The sequence below is a fragment of the Bos indicus x Bos taurus genome, chromosome 2, assembly GCF_003369695.1.
Source record: "Bos indicus x Bos taurus breed Angus x Brahman F1 hybrid chromosome 2, Bos_hybrid_MaternalHap_v2.0, whole genome shotgun sequence".
In the NCBI taxonomy this organism is placed as follows: domain Eukaryota; kingdom Metazoa; phylum Chordata; class Mammalia; order Artiodactyla; family Bovidae; genus Bos; species Bos indicus x Bos taurus.
Window position 1 is genome coordinate 90485557 of NC_040077.1, and position 17173 is coordinate 90502729.

Here is a 17173-nt window from a genome sequence, read left to right on the forward strand (position 1 = left end):
CCTCTGCCAGACTCCTACTTCTCTTCGGCCTCGGCCCCTCCTCTTTTTTACAACCCGGAGAGGGGGTGAGCGGGGATTGTGGCTTCACGTGGTCTGAGTGTGCGGAGAGAAAAGCAATCCGCGAGGCGCACCCATTTCTTGCCCCATTCCGAACCCCACATTTAGGATCCTGCTACCTAAAAGGCCCCCGCCAAACCCAGCATTTTCAGCCCAAGGAGGGCTAAACACGACTCGGGGTCACGTCTCTCTCCGCGGAGGCAGTACTCTTATTCTCAGGCTCTCCATGCAAAAGCTCTGCCCGGTGTGCCCTTCTGTTCAGGAATGTGTATTTTAGTGTACCCGGAAGAGGAACAAATCTTTGAAGCAAATTCCCTTTCTGATGCGCTTCTCTACCCCCTCCCCCTAGTGAATTCAGGGTAAAAGTTTTTCTTAACTTTTCCCTCCCAGCCCCCTGCCCCTCCCCTCAGGAATCCGCCCAGAGCTCCGCAGACCTAGCCTCTCGCGTTCCCTCGCCCGCCCCTTCCGACTTCCACCCAATCCGAAGGCAGTCACACAGAAAACAAAGGCTGCTATTGGGCCTCCCTGGAGCTCGAGGGCCCGCCCCCGGAGTGGTTTGTGAATGGGGGGAGGGGAGGGGGCGGGGCGGTCCGGAACCCTGAGAGCCCGACGCTTCTTCTGTAGAGTTGCGCGGCTCCAAGGCGTTACTCTGCGCTCCCTCCCGGCGGGCAGCGCTCCCTCACCGCTCAGAGTTGCGCGGGGCTGGAGAGGCCAGGGCCAGGCCGCGGGCACCAGGACCTCGCAGCTTCGGACGCAGTGTGACTGGATTTCTTAAAAGAACTCGCCGAGCTCTTGGCTCCAAGACGCCGATCGGACTCAGAGCGAGAATCAGCCGTTTGGCTGAAAGTTGGAGCCAAGCTTTTGGGGCTGAAGAAGGAGCGAGGAGCGGAGAAGGAGGCGAAGGAGGAGGAGGAGGCGGCGGCGGCGGCGGCGAGCCGAGCCTCGAGGAGAGAAGGCGGAGCAGCACCGTTGAGGCGGCGGCTTTGGCTAGCAAGCGGCGGCGCCGGGCTCTCGCTTGCCGGGGGCCAGACTTGGTGTGTAGGGGGGCGCGCGCCTTATTGAGCTCAGTGAGTCAGGAGACTTGGGCAAACTTTGAAGGGTAACCGGAGACGCTTGTTGCTTCTCGCCGCAGAAAAAGCCGCACCGTTACGTCGCATCGAGAGGAGAAGGCGGCCCCCCCATCTGCGCCCCCAGCCCAGGGAGACGAGTTTGGACCCCAGGCGGCTGCGCCAGTGCTGGGCGGAGGCGGCGGCGCCCCCGTGGCGCGAGCACCCCAGCTGCAGCGCCCTCTGTTCCGCGCCGCCCACGGCCCAGCCCCGGCGCCTGGAGGACTCTCATGCGCCCGGCGCAGCGGCGCCTCCCCGGATCCCAGCCGCTCCCGGCTGCCTGGTCGCATTTCTCGGGCTGAGAGTGCCGCTGCACCCGCGGCCGGCGATGCGGGGCTCCCGCGCGGCGGCGTCGCGCTTGCCTCTGGACCTTTGCACCGTGGTGCTGGCGCTGCTGGGCTCACTGCCCGCGGGCGCCGGGGCGCAGCCGTACCACGGAGAGAAGGGCATCTCAGTGCCAGACCACGGCTTCTGCCAGCCCATCTCCATCCCCCTGTGCACGGACATCGCCTACAACCAGACCATCCTGCCCAACCTGCTGGGTCACACGAACCAAGAGGAAGCGGGCCTCGAGGTGCACCAGTTCTACCCGCTGGTGAAGGTGCAGTGTTCACCCGAGCTGCGCTTCTTCCTCTGCTCCATGTACGCACCCGTGTGTACAGTGCTCGACAAGGCCATCCCTCCGTGCCGCTCTCTGTGCGAGCGTGCCCGCCAGGGCTGTGAGGCACTCATGAACAAGTTCGGTTTCCAATGGCCTGAGCGGCTGCGTTGCGAAAACTTCCCCGTGCACGGCGCTGGCGAGATCTGCGTGGGCCAAAACACGTCGGACGGCTCCGGGGGCGCGGGCGGCGGCCCCACCGCCTACCCTACCGCACCCTACCTGCCCGACCTGCCCTTCACCGCGCTGCCTCCGGGGGCCGCTGACGGCCGGGGCCGCTCCGCTTTCCCCTTCTCGTGCCCCCGCCAGCTCAAGGTACCCCCCTACCTGGGCTACCGCTTCCTGGGCGAGCGCGACTGCGGCGCCCCTTGCGAGCCGGGCCGCGCCAACGGCCTTATGTACTTTAAGGAGGAGGAGAGGCGCTTCGCCCGCCTCTGGGTGGGCGTGTGGTCTGTGCTGTGCTGCGCCTCGACTCTCTTCACCGTGCTCACCTACCTAGTGGACATGCGGCGGTTCAGCTACCCGGAGCGGCCCATCATCTTCCTGTCGGGCTGCTACTTCATGGTGGCCGTGGCGCACGTGGCCGGCTTCCTGCTGGAGGACCGCGCGGTGTGCGTGGAGCGCTTCTCCGACGACGGCTACCGCACGGTGGCGCAGGGCACCAAGAAGGAGGGCTGCACAATCCTCTTCATGGTGCTCTACTTCTTCGGCATGGCCAGTTCCATCTGGTGGGTCATCTTGTCGCTCACTTGGTTCCTGGCGGCCGGCATGAAGTGGGGCCACGAGGCCATTGAGGCCAACTCGCAGTACTTCCACCTGGCCGCCTGGGCTGTGCCCGCTGTCAAGACCATCACCATCCTGGCTATGGGCCAGGTGGACGGGGACCTGCTCAGCGGGGTGTGCTATGTGGGCCTGTCCAGCGTGGACGCGCTGCGGGGCTTCGTGCTGGCGCCCCTGTTCGTCTACCTCTTCATCGGCACGTCCTTCCTGCTGGCGGGCTTCGTGTCTCTCTTCCGCATCCGCACCATCATGAAGCACGACGGCACCAAGACCGAGAAGCTGGAGAAGCTGATGGTGCGCATCGGCGTTTTCAGCGTGCTCTACACGGTGCCGGCCACCATCGTTCTGGCCTGCTACTTCTATGAGCAGGCCTTCCGCGAACACTGGGAACGCACCTGGCTCCTGCAGACGTGCAAGAGCTACGCGGTGCCCTGCCCGCCCGGCCACTTCCCGCCCATGAGCCCCGACTTCACCGTCTTCATGATCAAGTACCTGATGACCATGATCGTCGGCATCACCACTGGCTTCTGGATCTGGTCGGGCAAGACCCTGCAGTCGTGGCGCCGCTTCTACCACAGACTCAGCCACAGCAGCAAGGGGGAGACTGCGGTATGAACCCCGGCCCCTCCCCCACCCTTCCTTCCCGCCGCCGGGGGTGGGAAAGGGGCGGTAGGGAAAGAACTGCGGGGTGGGGGGACTTGTTTCTGGAACCTCCTTCCGCTCCAGTGAGAAGTGACCTGGAAATGAGAAGATATATGTAGATATATGTGGGTTGGGAAAAGAGGCCTGGGTGGAAAGACGGTTTGGATGAAAAGACTTCTGGCAAAGACTTGCAGGATGATGCTGGTGATGTTAACAGTGACGTTAATCATGTGCGGTACGGGCCGCCCTGGGCCTGTCGAAAAAGATTGAGATCAGAAGGTTGCTGTGAGTTCTTCCCGGCTCTGGGCCGAACTGGGACTGTGAGCGATTCCCCTGATGCAAGACAAGTGGCCTGTCCTCACTCCTGTGAGGCCCGGGTGAAAGGTACAGCTATCTGCGGCCGCCGCTTTGTTGGGAAAAGGGAGGACTCCCTGCAGTGTCCTTGTCAAGCGGTGGTCAAACCATAATCTCTTTTCACTGGGGCCAAACTGGAGCCCAGATGGGTTAATTTCCAGGGTCAGACATTACAGTCTCCACCTCTGCCTCCTCCCCGCCTGTTTTTCTTCCTCTACTCCTTTCAAGTCTTGTAAAATAAGCATTTTGAAGTCTTGGGAGGCCTGCCTCCTAGAATCCTGATGTGAGGATGCAAAAAGAAATGACAACATTTTGCAACAAGGAAAAGGAGGCTAGTAGTAGGTATTTCTACTACTTTTTTATTTTCTGGGGAAGCAGGCAGAAGAAAGAAGGCTGTTTTATTTGGTTTAATATCCTGAAAAGAAGTGATGACTTGTTGCTTTTCAAAACAGGAATGCATTTTTTTCCCCTTGTCTTTGTTGTAAGAGACAAAAGAGGAAACAAGTGTCTCCCTGTGGAAAGGCACAACTGTGAAGACAGCAACTTTTATAGGCAAAGCAGCGCAAATCTGAGGTTTCCCTTTGGATGTTAATTTGGTTGTAATAAACATTCCTTTTTAAGGAAAAGTGAAGGGCGCTGTGCTTCCATACCCCTTTCTGTCAGAGGTACTGACTTGGCTAAAGGAAATGCAAGGGGTTTTGCTGTGTTTAAGTAAATTTAATTCAGAACACATGGTCCAACAGGCTCTGTTAAAACATTCAGGGAAATCTCTCCCTTCATTTTCTTTTTCTTCCCTTAAACCTGCATTTAGGTTTTGTTTTTCGATTTTTTTTTTCCTTCCAATTTGAATCCTCTAAGATAAAAGGAGAAGCATAATGCCTTTAGCCTCATAATAAAGGAACGTTAAATTTTTTTAAAAGTCAAAGGAGCATTTTGTCCTGTTTTCTTTGTTCCATAAATCCGTTTATAAAATATCATGTGTATGCTGACCCTGTCTTTGTGTGGCTGGGTGGGGAGGTGACCTGCAGAAATGACAGTGAGTGAAGAGGACAGTTCAAACCATGGGCCCCATTTTTAAGGAAAGTCGTTAAAAGAAGGTAAACTTCAAAGTAAGTCTGGAGTTCTTTGAAATGTGCTGGATGACTTAAATTTATTAATCTTAAATCATGTACTTTTTTTCCCTCTATAATAGAACTCCAATTCCTTTGCATAATGGTCTAAAGCTGAACAGAGAATCATGGGAGCTAACCTTTACTCCACCTTTGACATCACCTTCCAATCCAGCAACACTATCCTGTTTCTCAAAACGGTCTTTAAATGCTGTTTGAAACAGTTTTTAAATCATAGAGGGTACTACGAGAGTACAAGTTGCTTTATACATGTAATGTTCAGTTGAGTGAAGCTGCTTTTTATATTAAAGTTTAACATTGACCTTATGTTTCTTAAACCTCCAAAACTGTCTCATTTGTCAGATTTTTAAAACGCCCACTACACAGTTTTTGGCATCTTTTGTGTTATATCTCTTGCATGTGAAATTTGTAAAATAGAGACGAGTGCAGTATGTATATTTTGTAAATCTTCCATTTTTGTAAGAAAATATATATTGTATTTATACATTTTTACTTTGAATTTTTGTTTTGTTTTGCCTTTTAAAGTCTACAAGGAAGCCCCACTTTATCACATGTACAGATCACAAATAAATTTTTTTTTTAAATACAAAGTGAACGTTTATTTAGTTTATAGTTCCTATATAAGCCAAAGAACAGAATTTTGTATTATGGAAAGATGGTATGGAGGGACACCCACTGAATATGTCCCTCATAAAAGAAGACACTTACTCCTTGGAAGGAAGGTTATGACCAATCTAGATAGCATATTGAAAAGCGGAGATATTACTTTGCCAACAAAGGTCTGTCTAGTCAAGGCTATGGTTTTTCCTATGGTCATGTATGGATGTGAGAGTTGGACTGTGAAGAAAGCTGAGTGCCGAAGAATTGATGCTTTTGAACTGTGGTGTTGGAGAAGACTCTTGAGAGTCCCTTGGACTGCAAGGAGATCCAACCAGTCCATTCTGAAGGAGATCAGCCCTGGGATTTCTTTGGAAGGAATGATGCTAAAGCTGAAACTCCAGTACTTTGGCCACCTCATGTGAAGAATTGACTCATTGGAAAAGACCCTGATGCTGGGAGGGATTGGGGGCAAGAGGAGAAGGGGACAACAGAGGATGAGATGGCTGGATGGCATCACTGACTCGATGGACGTGAGTCTGAGTGAACTCCAGGAGTTGGTGATGGACAGGGAGGCCTGGCGTGCTTCGATTCATGGGGTCGCAAAGAGTCAGACACGATTGAGCGACTGAACTGAACTGAAAAGAAGATGTTATATATATGAAGGTCTTTTTTCCTTGCCTTTTAAAATACAGAGTTTAATGAATGCCTTAACTGTCCTTTAATTTTTTTTTTTTTTTTTCTGTTGTTGTTGCTTCCTGCCTCTCTTCCCACCACCCTGGGGCACAGACACCCCTAAGCGTTTTCACATCCTGCCCTGAATCATTTACTGAAGGTACAGAATAAGCATCTCTTTTAGAGAGGTGCTATCTGATCCATGTTTTTACTACCCTTCAGGCATGGAGTCCATATTTGAAAGAGGACTAGATATTTTTGGTCCACTTTTCTGGAGATATTTTCCTTGGGGAGAATGCTATGAATGTTGTTTTTTTTTTTTTTTTTACTGATTCTAAGGCCCCTTATTTGAATTGTTAGGGCTTAAATCCTTTGGGTTCAGGTGACTGGAAGGTCTGTAGTTGATTCCAGAGATTATAATGGGAGCCTTGCTCTGGGAGCCTCCCTGGCTGTAGGCTTCACTCTCCCTTCTAGGTCAACTGAGCTGGAGGTCAAGTGATTCCCCGAGGTGGCAGTGACTCAGCAGCTCCAGCAGTAATAGACTCCACGCCTGACCCCGGCATGGCCTCAGAAGCCACTGAAACTATTCTTTCCTCTTGCCGGGGAGGCTAACTTTGGAATCAGATTAGACGAAGAAGCCTTCACTATCCAGGCGCTTTGATATTCAACAGTCCCTCAGGGAAATGATAAAGGCATTCTAAAGACTTCCATTTTCATGCTTCACCAGATTCTTTTTTTCCCCACTTTAATTCAGGTGTCTGTCTAGAGTCCACTCATTCTCCGCAGCCATCACAGCAACAGACAGGACGCTGCTGTTTCTCCTGTCCTCCCTCAGCTCTAAATTTCTGCACTTCTAAAGCTCAACAGAAACAGTTTCTGTTTTTGTTTTAATTAACAGGCTCACACACACATGGCTGGTGTGTTTTACAAACACAAAGAATGAAAACCAGTGACAGAGAGTCCTCACCAGGAGGAGGAAGGCGTGCAACCACACAGTGTGTGCAAAGCGGCTTTAAGATCCTCCTGGGTTTTGAACATCACAATGGGTGTGAGGTCATCTTAAACGGTGAAGATTTTGGCGGCTAGGAAAGAAAAAAAAAAAAACGACTTCAAGTCTCTTAAGGTTTATCCAGTTTTTGCTCATAAAATGACACCTTTTAGGTTAAAGCATGCCTCTTTTAACACCACACTAATACTGCCTGTTAAGAATGTTTGCTTTTAGAGTCGATGGAAGGCTCCCAATGGGGTTTTTTGCTCTCAAATTAACTGCTAAAGGCACTTAGACCCTTCTGTGGGGAGAGCGAGGTGGTTGCTCCTGTAAATGTGTCCCCTTCCTCTCGTCAGCATGGCCTCGTCCTTCAGAGCTCTCGCAGACTGAAGAGCACTGGTCTTTAGTGAGGGAACAAAGACTGCATATGAATAAATTACTACCTGCTTTTTTGTAAGCAAAGATGAAAGGGTTCTGTTTTGTTCCTTTCACACTGTGGTGCGTCCTAAGGTAGTAGATTCTTACCTAAGAATTTTAGAGGCTCAAGGATCTTTCAGGAGGTACATCTTCGCAGAAAATAGGTGAAAGAAAGTGTGTATGGAAGGGCATGTGTGGAGTTGAGGAAAAACACTGGTGGGAGTTTGGTGTTAATCCCTAGATGAGGAGCAGAAAGACTTGTGAAAATTGACTTCAGTTTATCAAACAAAATTAGTCTATACAATATGCAACACCTAATCTTTTAAAGTAGGTTTGTGAGAATCTTGGCAAGAAACAAAAGCCCTATTGACAACATCTTACCCATTAAAAGTAGGTTTGTTTTTTTTTAATGTGCTTGATAGAAAATAGTGATATTAGCAATAGTGATATTAGTTCTCTGGACAGAACTACAGGAGTCTAACAGCTGTAGGTTTGAACCCTGTAATTATACTGGGAAATTCTCTTCTAACTCTCCCATCTTTAATTTCACTGAAAAGGCAGGTGGCTATTTATAGATAGTATATTTTTGTATATGCATATGTGGACGGTGAATAACAGTCTAACAGGGCTTCAGGAAATCCTACGTGTGGGTCTGTTCTATTTTTCTCTTATTTCACTCTCAGTGACATTAATGTAATTTAATAAAACTTGGTTCTTCAACTCTTACTTTTCAACTTGTAACATTTCTTACCTCTGAATCTATATTCCTCACATTTCATAAAAAAGTAAACTAGTTAAAAGGGTACCATTAAAATGTCAAGTCTTTGGTAAACACACATTGTGCCTCTTACTCTCTGGTTGAAAAAAAAAAAGTTCTAATTGGAATTTTCTCAATTAGTACCACAGTGGTGGAAAAAAGGAATTTTGACCAAGACAATTGTTTATTATAAGTGATCCAGTCCAAGAAGTACTAACCAAGCAGCCACTATAGAAAACGTGCTTTCCCAGGGGCTGGAGGGATTCAAGATAAAAAAAAAGACACTCCACCTGAGGTAACCTGGAGCCTAATTCAGGGTGAATGAGCACAGCCTCCCCAGTGGAGGAATAAGCAAATAATTATCTTTCTAGACAGAATGTGGTAAGTCATCACAGAGGCCCAAATGTTATTTGGAATAATATTACTTGACATTTGGTGGCATTTACTGTTTTAAAAGCTGCTTTCACACTCATTATTTGACTTTATCCTCAAAATTATTGTAACAATCTTATGACATGGAATAAATCCTATTATAAAAATGAAGAAGCTGAGGAGCTTAGTGTGTTGAAGTGACACGGAAAGAGGAAGGGATCATATCCCATCCTCAGATTCTGAGCTCAGCCCACTTTCTGTAACATGTCACATAGCCCCTCTCTAAAGGTACTGTGAGGGTGAGTCATGGGAAGGATGCTTCTAATGGCAGAGGGTGTGTATCCAGCAAGAATGCCTTTCCCAAGAACTCAGATTATGTGATTCTCCATAATTTTCATCCTCTTAGATCGGTTCCTTCATCTCCAGAGGCCTTTCTTTCATCAGCTGAAGATGACATCTGAGATGAAGACCTTCCTCCAGGGGCCTGTGATTCCATGCGGCCAGTATGAAGGCCGAACTGACTCATCCATTTGTGGACTGTCCACGGCTATTTTGAAATCCCTGACTAGTTGTTTTACCCTCTTGTAGACCAATGTGTCCCACCTCTCAGCCAGCCAAGCCAGTGTGTGCTCAGTGAAGGAAGATGAACTTCCCATTGGCCTTTTTAAGCACAATTCAAAAAGTAAGATCATCACTGTATTACTGTACACTGAAGTCAAACTGCAAGATTGGGGGCTATCTAATCTCTTGAGCTAGCTACCATGCCTCTCCTCATGCCTCTTTGTAGCAATTGCTTTCTGCCACTGGAAGCATACCTTCCTCAACACCAAAGGGCTATGTTGCATCATATCTTCCTGGTTTCTCTCAAAGACCACATCCATATTTCCTGGTTGGCTGCAGTCTTCTAACTTGGAATTCCCATTACTGGATATTTCTCAGCCAAGTCAACATTCTATGTGGCTGAACTAATAGGACAAAGGTTTTTGATTCTGAACAGTTATACCAGCCAAAACCTTAAATGCTTCTCTAGGTCATTGTCCCTAAAGCCTTTTTCAGAAGACTTCAAACTAACAAAATAAAACTGGAGCTACTGTGAGGGATTCCATCGTGCCTTGGCTGGGGGTCTACCTCACTTTGGAATGGTCCTTTTGGGGAGCTCAAGTCCACCTCTTTTGCTATTGACCTTTCTTTAAACTGCTTCCCACCTACAAATCTATTTATGTGGTATAGCCCTGGCATCAGTTCAGCTTTGAGTTCAAGAAGTGGGTCTCCAAGAGATGGACATATCGGAAGCAAGAGAGGGCATTTAGGAGGTAGAAACAAAGGGAGGAAGAGTAAGGAGATAAAGTGCCCTATACTCCATGAATGGAAACAAACTGCTCAACTGGTTTCAGTAAGACAACCACCTAATATTACTCACTCTTAGAAAATGTGATCCTTCAACTTCAGCATGGTATTGCAGACTCTGGAGGACAATTCATTCAAAGAGAAAGCATCTTGGGGAGGGTATGGTGGGATAGCAAATAGGAAGTGTAGTAACCAATAATGAAACATGTGTGGCATAACCTAGCACCAGTTATATATTTTCATTTCCAAAGGAAAACAAATGGCATGTAGCATTTAGTTCCAGATTCCAAATCTGGGATAACTGGAAGGAGAGATGAGTGGCAGCTGGTCCCTGAGTTGCTTTTTGCAGCAGACATACAGAATAAGCCCTCGAGTTAAAATCATGAATTATCTTCAATGCCAATAAATCATCTCTTGAGGACCTAGGACATGCCAGATGCTATGCCAGGCCCTGGATATAGCAGACTGACTTCTGGAAATTGTTATCCTGAGTCTTAGCCAGAACTAAGCACATACTTCTCACCTCATATATTTCCCACCCCAACCTCTAGAATAGGGAATAGGCCAGAAAAACCATTCTTAGTGTTTACAAACTCTTTCTCCCCACTCTACTAAAGTACAATAAGTGGTTAATGGTATCTTGATCACACTCTGAAGATGGAGAAACTGATGAGGCTAAAAGCAGCTTGAGTGTCACAAGTAAATAAAAGCCAGGCCATAGTGAAGGACACACTCAGGATTCCCAAAGACCCTGAATGTGGCCATCTTTTCCACCAGAGCAGTGGGCTTCAAGATATGATGTGGCCAGAAGAAAAGGGACCAAAGGGGAACAGGGGAGTGATGGGTGATTTCCCAGCTTTAGGAAAGGGAGAATGATTACACAAACACGTTGCCAAGGGCAGTGAAGACTGGCTCTTCATACTTTGTTGATATAATCATTGTCTTTATCATTGCTAACATGTATTAAATATTGGCCATGTGCTAAGCTGTATGTACAACACAACACAGTATAGCAGTTAAGATAATCCACAGCCCGGAACCACAGTACTTGACACCTAATAAGTGATGGATAAATGTCAGCATTACTATTATTAATATATAATTATTTCATTTATCCTTCACAATAACTCTGAGAGGTAGGTATCATCCCCCCCACCCCCCAGTTTACAAGCTCTGAAAGGTGAGCCTCAGAGCAGCAAATTGACTATAGCCTGTGCCCCTAGTCACCCAGCTACAGATATTTACTGAGGTCTCAAAATCTTCTAAGCATCATTCTTTTTAATTTAAACCAGGATTGAAGTGAGGGTAAGCAACGAGAATAAGTTACATCAGGACAGAATGGAATCAAGCAGGACTTTTGCAGTGCTAGTCCCAGGAAGTGTTTTGGTTTTTTAGTGAGAAGTAGAAGACTCATAAGTGCTATTTAAATTCTGAGGGCTGGATGCTCCCTTGTTCTTGCCTGACTTTCTAATTTGGAGTTCAAGGGCCTGGCAGCAAGAAGGAACCTGTGGAAGTGCTTCCCAGAACCGCTCCCCACCCCAGATGCAGCCCCTCGAAGGGGTGGTTTGAGTCCCTCAAGAGGCTTACTCAACCTTCCGTGCCAGTTCCAGCCTGAGAGTTGGGACAGGGGCTTAGAGGGAAGACTCCTGCTCCTTGCTAACCAGGAGTCAGTGAGTGGGAGCATAAGGACAACAGCCCTCGTGTGGCAGAGACCCCCTTCCTAAAGCCCCGTTGCAAGAATCACAGGAGCCTCCACAGTACTGTTATCATGGGTATTATATCAGTGTTATATCAAAATGATAATATGGTAGCTTACTCTGTACAGGTTCTGTGTGAAGCACCTGCATTAACTCGATCTATACAACAACATTATGAGTTGGAAACTATTCTTTTTCTCATTTTATAGGCTCTCAGTATGGGATTCTGGAATCTCACTGAGCATCAGAGTTGAATAAGAGAGCACGTATGGAAGCATCCTACCCTAAATACCCTTATATTGTCTCCAGGTTACGGAAGGGGCAACTGAGGCACAGAGAATTGATCTGGGCCTTAAGGATGTAGTGCATGTGTGCATGTTCAGTCATTTTTAGTCATGTCCAACTCTTTGAGACCCCGTGGACTGTAGCCCTTCAGGCTCCTCTGTCCGTGGAATTCTCCAGACAAGAATACTGTTGTGGGTTGCCATGCCTTCCTCCAGAGGATTTTCCCAAACCAGGACTCAAATCTGCATCTCTTATTGTCTCCTGCATTGGCAGGCGGGTTCTTTACCACTAGCACCACCTGGGAAGCCCTTAAGATGTTCAGTTCAGTTCAGTTCAGTCGCTCAGTCATGTCCGACTCTTTGCGACCCCATGAATCGCAGCGCACCAGGCCTCCCTGTCTATCACCAACTCCCGGAGTCCACCCAAACTCATGTGCATCGAGTTGGTGATGCCATCCAGCCATCTCATCCTCTGTCGTCCCCTTCTCCTCCTGCCCCCAATCCCTCCCAGCATCAGGGTCTTTTCCAATGAGTCAGCTCTTCACATGAGGTGGCCAAAGTATTGGAGTTTCAGCCTCAGCATCAGTCCTTCCAATGAACACCCAGGACTGGTCTCCTTTAGGATGGACTGGTTGGATCTCCTTGCAGTCCAAGGGACTCTCAAGAGTCTTCTCCAACACCACAGTTCAAAAGCATCAATTCTTCAGTGCTCAGCTTTCTTCACAGTCCAACTCTCATATCCATACATGACCACTGGAAAAACCATAGCCTTGACTAGACGGACCTTTGTTGGCAAAGTAATATCTCTGCTTTTGAATATGCTATCTAGGCTGGTCATAACTTTCCTTCCAAGGAGTAAGCGTCTTTTAATTTCATGGCTGCAGTCACCATCTGTAGTGATTTTGGAGCCCAAAAAAATTGTGGCATATTTTAGTTCGGTTCCCCCTCGGAGTGCTCTTTAACAAAAAGAGACTGAGGGGAAAGAATGAAAACAATTCCAGGGACTGTAGTTCAATTCTTCTTCCTCCCACCCCTAGCTCTGGAAAGTGTGAATTCTCAGGGAACACTCTGTTTGTTGTTGCTGTTCTTTAATAAAAACAAATAAAACAGCAAAAATAAGTCCAGTGCATTTGCAGAGAAAGAAGTGAGAGAGCAGTGCCTCTGCCCTGATGGTGAACACCAGGAACCCTGAACCCACTGCACCTCGCCTGCCACATTTCTGCAGGCTTACGACATGTGCCTGTGAGATAACTGGATTTCCGACCGGGAGAAGGGTGTAGTCGTAGGGGACTTCATAGCAGAAACTGGTAAATTAGAACTGCAAACGGTTTTGCCCAGTACAATTATCTGCCAATCTTCTCATCAAACCCTGATAGTTAGATATAAGGAGAATCCAGACCCCATTAGTTTATGGGACTAGGTGAGCTTTAGATTGCTTAGAAATTAGAGTCTCACAGAAAATCGAGTCATGCATAAAAGAAATGAAAGGTAGGTGGTAGTGGTGGTGGTGGTGGTGGTGTTGGTTGTGTGTTTGTGTGTGTGTGTGTGTGTGTATGTGCAGACTATTGCAAATAAAAGGAAGCTTGCATGTGAGAGACAGTTCAAACTGAAATTTGATGCTCTAATGGGAGGCTGACTTGAGGGGAAAATCTAAATGTGAAGGTAAGATCTTTTTAAATTTAATATGTTATTTAAAATATATCTTACATGTATTCTACCCCCCACCTCCTCTTTTTTCCTTTCTCAGTCCTTTATGATTAACACTGAATACTGTGGTAATAGCTGCATTTCTCATTGTTAACTTCTGGGTCTCATTCAGTGAGGGTTGACATGGATGTCAAATGGCATCCATTTGACACCCTTGCACAAAGACACATACCAGCCTAGAAGGAAACTAATTTTTAGCAGAAAGGATTTGTTGCCATTTTCATCACCATCTGCACTTAGCATTTCCAAGGAATAAAACTACTAAGTAACATATTTTCTTTAGGAAAAAGTCAATGCCATATTAATTTGCCACCAGTACTTCCGACTTCCAGCAGAGCACACATTTGCCAATGCTTCTAGCAGCTTTCTTAAAAAAGCCAAAAGGCTTGATAAAGTCAGAAGAGCCCCAGAAAATGAGAACAAATGTTCAAACCAAATCATCCTCTCAAGTCACAAAGACATTTCATTTTACTGCTAGAACCAGTGGCTGACAAAAAGGAAGGCTAAAAATTAAGCTTTCAAGTTCTCCATTCGGGGTTTGGGGTTCACTTAGGGGAATTCCCTCCACAAAAGCAGATTCATGTTTCATCTAAGGTGGGAATCTATTTCACTCTAAGAGGTAAGTGAAACAGCAAGGAAATTCAGTTAATTCATCTCTGATGAGAGGAAGGAGACACACAGTTCCTCCGTTCACCAAGTGGTTTTTGGTCTACAGATTGTACCCATGTTTACTCCATATAAACAAGTCCGCTTTCAGTGCACACCACTGCTATCATGCATTTATAACTGCTCTGTGCTCGTCTCTCAGCATCGCCCAAATCTGTCTGATCCGTTGCAGTGCTGGCTGAAAAAAATCTAAACTCGATCTCTGCTGTCCAATCAGAATCCACCTGAAATGCCTTTCTTATTTTGAAACAATAAAACACAATTTTTTCCTAGTCAAACCACCAACTTGGGAATCTGCTTATGAATAGAAATACTAAATGGGTTCCACCTCCAAGACAGATACAGCATGGGTAGGATAAACATTACAGTGTCTCTTAATCCTGGCTATTTGATTTTTAAAAATGAAACAGCTTAACCCAGGGTTAGCCTTCTGCATAGGACCAGCCTTTAAGAAAAAGCAGAATGGAGTTAGCCTCATTTTCCTCAGAGACACTTCTTTTAACCTAGAGATCCTTCTTACCTGTCACTCTGAACTAAGAAAAAGGAAACACAAAGATGGAATGAGTTTGGGGAAAAAAAAAAAAGATCAAAGGGAAAACCCAGGAAGGAGAGAGCGCAAGATAGCAAGAGAAAATTCTGAACACAGCCCTGCTTCTGAGCCACTGACACCTCAATTCAATCATTCCTTTGACAACTACTAGTTGACTTTCCATCTTTAGTCTCATCCCCTGTGCCCCCAGAATTATAAGTGGTAACATTGAGGGTTTTGATGTACCAAGCACAAACTCAGAGTATACTAAGCACATCTTATCTCATTTGATTCTCTCAACAACTCTCTGAGATGGATACTATTATCCCAGTTTAAAGATAGGGAAAGCTGAGTCACCAAGAGGTTAAGTTACTTGCTCAAGACCTCTTGATTGCTATGCAGTACTGCATTCCTCTTCCTGCTTTTTTTCCCCTACCCTGACTACTGAATTATTGTTGTACATAGAATAGCTCTGTTTCTTTGAAATATCTCTAAAACTGTGATTAGCTTTTCTCGGGATTGTGAAATATATTTATTCCAAGTCATGTGTTCCTGGTTAGCAGGGTATTAGACCCTGTTTTTTCCATGATCTATGTTTAATGACTTCACCCCACATGGCAGGGTATCACAGGAGAATCATGGCCACCAGTGGGGGAGCTGATGACTGGTGGAGCCAAAGTGGATTTGGACTGAGTTCATCTAGTTGTGTTCTTACTTTAAAGGGGTTGCAGGGGAGCCCAATAAGAGCCCCCCTTGGGCACAGTGACTCCAGAAGATCAAGATCCAAGTCCACATGACAACTGTGTGTGCTCCCCAAGTGTTCACTCTGAGTCCAGTCTCCAAACCCGCCCCCCCCATGAAAATGAGTGATTTGAGAAATAATGACAGGTTCCCTAAGGAGTTTGGGGGTTGTTTGGGAAAATGAGTTAATGGCTCCCTCACAACATTAAAAAAAAAAAAAAGTCAGTGTTATTATTCCAGTCTGGGGGAGTATCTTGGGCTCAGTTGTTTAGTGCATGATGCCGAGATGGTCAAAGGACAAAAGGATGTCTCCAAGCCAACTAGGCTCTGCCATCTCCTAACCTGACATGCCCTCTTTCTCTACCAGAAGCATCCTGAGTAAGAGAGCACTGCTGGAAGAATAAAGTCCAGCAGGCATCTCTCTAGAGAGATGTAACTAGTAATTGTAACTCCTCTATGGGACTCGCCTCAGGGGAGAAGAGGTGGTTATAAGGGAAATTGTGCTCCCCTGTTGTTGTCAGGGCTGGTTTGCTCCGCTGTCTTCCCCTGCAGTCCTGCAGGCTCTTAACATTTAAGAAGCACTGTGGCTGCCACGACATGGTCGGTATTTCACTCTGCCAGCAGCTGCAATTTATCTTTGGCTCTATCCTCTCCCTTAACCTGGAGTCAGCCAACCAACCTGGATTCCAGTTCCCCTATGACCACCATCTCCTTCTTAGATAATGTCTCCCTAACTGGGCTCCCAGCCTTCACTGTGATCCCTCCTCCAAGTCATCCCAGTCCATGCCAGAAGGAAACATGGTAAACGCAACTATGTCTCTTCCTTATTGAAAACCCTAAACTCAGCATACAAAGTCCTCTGTGGTTTCTGTCTAACTCTCCAGCCTCAGCTCTCAGCATTCCAGCTCTGCGAAGAGTACGCTGGTAGTGCTGATCTACTTAACACCTGTCCTACACACTCATGATTCACACAAATTATTTTTTTACTATTATTATTAAAGTATGATTGATATACAATATTGTGTTAGTTTCAGGTGTACAGCAAAGTGATTCAGTTATTTTTTTTCAGGTTATATTCTATTATGGGTTATTATAAGCTATTGAATATAATTTCCTGTGTGTCTGTGTGTCTGTGTGTGTGTGTGTGTGCACTCAGTTCCTCAGTAATGTCTGACACTTTTGTAACCCATGGACCGTAGGTTGCCAGGCTCCTGTGTCCATGGGATTTTCCAGGCAAGAATACTGGAGTGGGTTGCCATTTCCTATTCCAAAAGATCTTCCCAACCCAGGGATCGAACCCACATCTCTTGCATCTCCTGCATTGCAGGCAGATTCTTTACCATTGCACCACCCATTCCCCATGCTATAGGGAATCCTATACAAGTAAACTTGTTAGGGAATCCTAACAAGTAAATCTTTGTTGATTTTCTATTACAAAATTATTTGTTGATGAAAGGGAGAATTTGTAGCTATTTTGACTGCTGAAAGTTTCATGCCCCTTATTGGATGCACTCCAGCTCTCTTCAAAAATAGTCAGGAATATAGATCCAGAAGGAAATCAGAGTGGAGACCAAAATACCTCCACCATCACCCTGGGACACTCCTACATCACTCCAGGACAACTAAGGGAATTCCAAGAAGGAATACTGTTGGACTTTAAGCAAGGTAT

At 46.6% G+C, this 17173-nt stretch overlaps 1 protein-coding gene across 1 annotated transcript; it reads left to right on the plus strand.

Moving 5' to 3' along the window:
* The first annotated feature begins 256 nt into the window (after positions 1-256).
* On the plus strand, positions 257-5317 carry FZD7 (frizzled class receptor 7). Its single transcript, XM_027564490.1, has one exon. The coding sequence runs from the start codon at positions 1492-1494 to the stop codon at positions 3214-3216; it is 1725 nt and encodes a 574-aa protein (XP_027420291.1). The 5' UTR covers positions 257-1491; the 3' UTR covers positions 3217-5317.
* The last annotated feature ends 11856 nt before the right edge of the window (positions 5318-17173 follow it).